This window comes from Apaloderma vittatum, unplaced genomic scaffold (genome assembly GCF_000703405.1).
Source record: "Apaloderma vittatum isolate BGI_N311 unplaced genomic scaffold, ASM70340v1 scaffold15651, whole genome shotgun sequence".
NCBI lineage: Eukaryota > Metazoa > Chordata > Aves > Trogoniformes > Trogonidae > Apaloderma > Apaloderma vittatum.
In genome coordinates, this window is record NW_009697483.1 from 366 (window position 1) to 4,615 (window position 4,250).

Here is a 4,250-nt window from a genome sequence, read left to right on the forward strand (position 1 = left end):
GGGCAGCGTCAGGCGTCGGAGCCGTTTCCTTGGCTTTAGCGTTCTTTGCTGTCAATCCGGCCTTACCTAGTTCAGCATTTCACTGATGGTTATGTGTGTTACTTCTTAAACGCTGCTTAACCGCTGTGAACTGGTTTTTTACAACGTTTTTTTAGGAGCCTGAATTTCTTACTTAACTCTGTCAACTGTCGCTGATTTCTGGTTGTTCACTCCAGTAATTTCCACTGGGTTGGTGGCAACGGATAAGCATTTATTGAAAATAAGTCGCACTCTGACAGAATTTTTGTGCTTAATCTTTAACTTCGTTTTTTAGTCAGCATTGACTCAAAGCTAATGCTTCTGGAGGTCTGATACTCAGTAATAAATTCTTATTTAGTGTATAGCAAAGGAACATTTGTTCCTTCACCGAGGAACCTAGGGGAAGTGTAACAGGGACATTGAAGATATTCAATGGTAACGTGTGGGAACATTTTAGAAAGTAATGATGAAACGAAGGGATTGAAAAACAGGCTTTTTAAGAAGAGACTATCTTAGGCTGTTTCTTGAGATATAATAGGCTTTCAGGTGTGTGGACTTAAAAATAATGGCTCTGTTAAAAAAAGAGATCACCAAAAAGCGGTCGTATCACCTACCCCATGCTTGTATGTATGTTTTTTCCAGAAAGGTGGAGGAAAAAGCAAGTTATTTTCCCAGCTGGAGACAGTATTTTACCACAAGCCCAACCAGATAGTGGGTCGACTGAGCTGGCAGCATCCTTATTACGGTCTGGGATGTTGGTTTAAATCTTGAACTGGTTTAAACAGATGTTCCTGTTCAAACACCAGGCCTCTGGGCTTTGGCTTCTTTACATTTGTTTAATACCTTCATAAATCGGTTTTCTCTGATCTTCCAATATCCAGAAAGCTTCTCTGCAATTTGTTTTTGGTGTTGATTTAATTAATTATTTTCTGTTTGCACTGGCAGTATCTTATGTCAGCGTAAATCTCGTGAAGTGTTACAAACACCTTCCTTCTGGACAAAGCACGCGGACAGGCAGGGCGTTTCTGTGCGTGGCAGAGGTGCCTGTTGAAAAGCTCTGGATTAAAACCTCTTGGGTGCTCAGCAGTGTTCAGCACTGACCCTCTGTAGCAAGGACTCACCAGTAGGGTCCGTGGTTTTTTTTTTTGTTTGTTTTTTGTTTTTTAAAAAAGTGTTTGCTTGCTTGAGCAATTTTTGATTTTGCATTTTGGTTTCCTCATCCTGGTTAAACGATGATGGCAGGAAAATGGAAACCGGGGACTCTGTGTTCCAGGGCAAGGATGCAACAGCCAGCTTAGCTGTGAGGCTGGGAACAGGACCCAGTGGGTGTTAAACAGGGTGCGGTGACGGTCCCTCGGGGACTGACAGACCATTGGTGAGGTTTTGTAATTGGCTCTGCGTATCCTTTCTGCAAGGTCCTTGGATTCATTATTATCATAACTTTTTTTTTTTTCCATGAAAAAGCTCTCGCAGAAATGTGAAGCTTTCATTTCAATGTCCTCTTTCACTGACAAATAAGGAATGTTGGGGCTGTACAGGCAACAGGATGGAGACGTTGCACCGATGAATTGGTGCTTGTTTAAGTGTAGCTTATACTCACGCTTTTGTGACGTACTAATGTTCTAAACTTAATTTACGCAGGTTATCAGTGAGCTGAATGGGAAAAACATCGAGGATGTCATTGCTCAGGGTAAGTACAGCCTCTGAGTGTCACAGACACCAGCCTCTACTATTTTGGTAACTTCGACCTGAGAGTGTAGAGTTGTTGCCAACTCCCTGATGATTCAGGAATTTAGCTCTGTGGGTGAGGACTTCCACACTGGATCTCAGCTGAAGTGGCTGAAATCTGGGTCCATTCTAATTCCCTGCTGGTCAATGCCAGTACCTGCCGGGTTTCGCTTGTGGACCACATTAAACTGGAAAACTTCAAAGCATGTATGAGCTTACCGGCAGTCTGCTCATGGCGTAGTTTTCTGGACACGTTGGTCGGAGGAGGAGGCTCTCCGGGAGATACTTTCTTTGCACCAAATATAAAAAGCAGGAAGAAGAGACTGTTAAATTTAAAAAAACACACAAAAAAACCCCAAAAAAACCCACAAAAAACCAAAGGAAAAGTGTCAGTTTACTTTGAGAGTAGAGTTATGGCCTCTGCGATGAACACAAGCCTCTCCAGTACACATCTTCTCTAGAGCTCCTCAAGTCTCGCTGTTCCTTTTCTCTAACTTAGGGCTCTTGGTGCTGACTTCTGTAGAAGCTTCTGCTCTTACTGAAGCTGGAGCTTCTGACATTATTTGACTGGGTCATAGGGCTGAAATAAAGCAGAGCCCGAGGTAGTGCAAAGGTTTCTGATAAATGAATTTATATTTTTTTGCAAATGCAGTAGGCGCAAGGGAATTCTTTGGCGTATATTTGCTTAAATGTTGCCAGGACTTTGGGAGAGGTGACTGGACATTTCCAGTGGCTTGAAGACCTCAGATACCCATTATACATGTGCTTACCACGCACTTAAGCTATCTCCTTTTGCAATGCTTTAAATAAATTGCTTCCTAGAACATAATGACATGCGTATGAAACATGTTTGTTTGCTTGGCTACTTTATTACAGCTTGAAGTAACAGAGAATTATTTAGAAACTGATTCCCAGAAGTTGGAATGTGGGCGAACGCTCCGTGTAGTGACCTCTGAATGCTATGGAGGGGCCCTGGCATGTGAGAGGCAGCAGCCAGAGAACCATAAATCACCGGTTGGTTTGCTAATCTCAGAGGAGATGCAATAGGGCTCCCAGAGGGCTGGAGCAGTTGTTTGAAATACTGTACTCTTTGCCGTAAATACATCTTTCCTCATGCTCCCTTTGGTCCTGTAAGTGTGAGCTGGTTGTGCCCTCACAGTTCTCTGTACTGTTAAAAAAAAAACCGAACAGGAGTTTGTGTACAAAAGCAAACTTCATAATGTCTTGTCAGGGTTCTTGCCTTTGTGAATCTTAAACTCTGGAGTATTTTTTCGCAGAACAGTTTATACTTAGTGACAGGCTCGGTCCGTCTTGGTTTTTCCCGTGCTCTCATTTCTCAGTCTTTTCACCTTACCTCTGTGCTTGCGATGAGTATTTAAACACTTTTCTCCTCTTCTACCCCTGCAGGTAACGGGAAGCTGGCCAGCATGCCGGCCGGGGGAGCGGTAGCAGTCTCTGCGGGAGGGGGCTCGGCTGCCCCCGCTGCGGCGGCTGCCCCTGCTGCTGGTGAGTACGGGTGCCGAGGGGTCGGCACGGGGCACCTCCATTAAAATCTGAGCAGTCCAGACCGAATTTCAAGGCTTTTCCGCTTTGGCCGTTCACTCTGTGACTGAAGTGCAAAGTGAACAGTTCCTTTGCCTTTGGGCAATCGGAAACGCTTGCTCTTTGTCCCCTTTAAGGTTGGTCTGGCTTAGAACTGAGAATCCAACGGACTTTGAGTAAAGTACATCCCTTCAGTAGCAGCATCTGTCCCCCCTCATTTTTTTTATTTGGCTGTTGAAAGGGAATAAGATGAACCGTGGAGGCTGAAATACCAATAACTCAGAAGCTGAGAACACCAGAATGTGTATCTTAAAAATCTGTGTTGCAAAAAAGTGTAAACACTGACCATCAGCTTGATCTTTTTTTTTTCTCTTCAGCTGAGGAGAAGAAAGAAGAGAAGAAGGAGGAGTCTGAAGAATCTGATGATGACATGGGATTCGGCCTATTTGATTAATTATTTGTTATAGAAAAAATATTAAAAAGTCTTTGTTTTAAATGTTTCTTGAGTTCATTATTAGAACCGTACAAATGCTATTGGATTGAGACAGCTGTTGTTATGACAAAGCTTTCACGTTTATCTCTGTCTGAAACAGGTACGTGAATTTTATGACGAGCAATGTGACTCAGCTCTCTTTAAAGTACTGAAGGAATGGCTGAGCTTATGTAAACCTGGCAGCTTGTTTAGATAGTGCTGTTTCCCAGGAAGGCGCCTCATCTATTAAGCAATAAAAGGGCTTTATTTTTCAGCAGCTCTTCAACCTATCCCAAAACAAGCGAAATTGAACGGACAGATTCAAGTTAGTCTAGAAATGTCATTTCAGAGCTAGTTATGGTAACTAGTTTTTGGAAATGGCTGAAAGCATCGATTCTGTTGCTGTGTCAGATTCCCAAGATCTAGGGACAACACCAATAAAACGCTGACAGCGCTTGGATTTCACATTACATCCGCGTGCTTAACGTGG

The 4,250-nt window shown here is 43.2% G+C and overlaps 1 protein-coding gene across 1 annotated transcript in view; it reads left to right on the forward strand.

Moving 5' to 3' along the window:
- RPLP2 (ribosomal protein, large, P2) overlaps positions 1 to 3,788 on the forward strand; it is a 4,015-nt gene extending 227 nt beyond the window's left edge. Inside the window, exons 2-4 of the mRNA XM_009877654.1 lie at positions 1,660 to 1,708; positions 3,154 to 3,252; positions 3,666 to 3,788. Coding sequence (XP_009875956.1) covers positions 1,660 to 1,708; positions 3,154 to 3,252; positions 3,666 to 3,742 — 225 coding nt within the window. The 3' untranslated portion in view covers positions 3,743 to 3,788. The remainder of the gene's footprint in view (positions 1 to 1,659; positions 1,709 to 3,153; positions 3,253 to 3,665) is intronic.
- Positions 3,789 to 4,250: the final 462 nt, after the last annotated feature.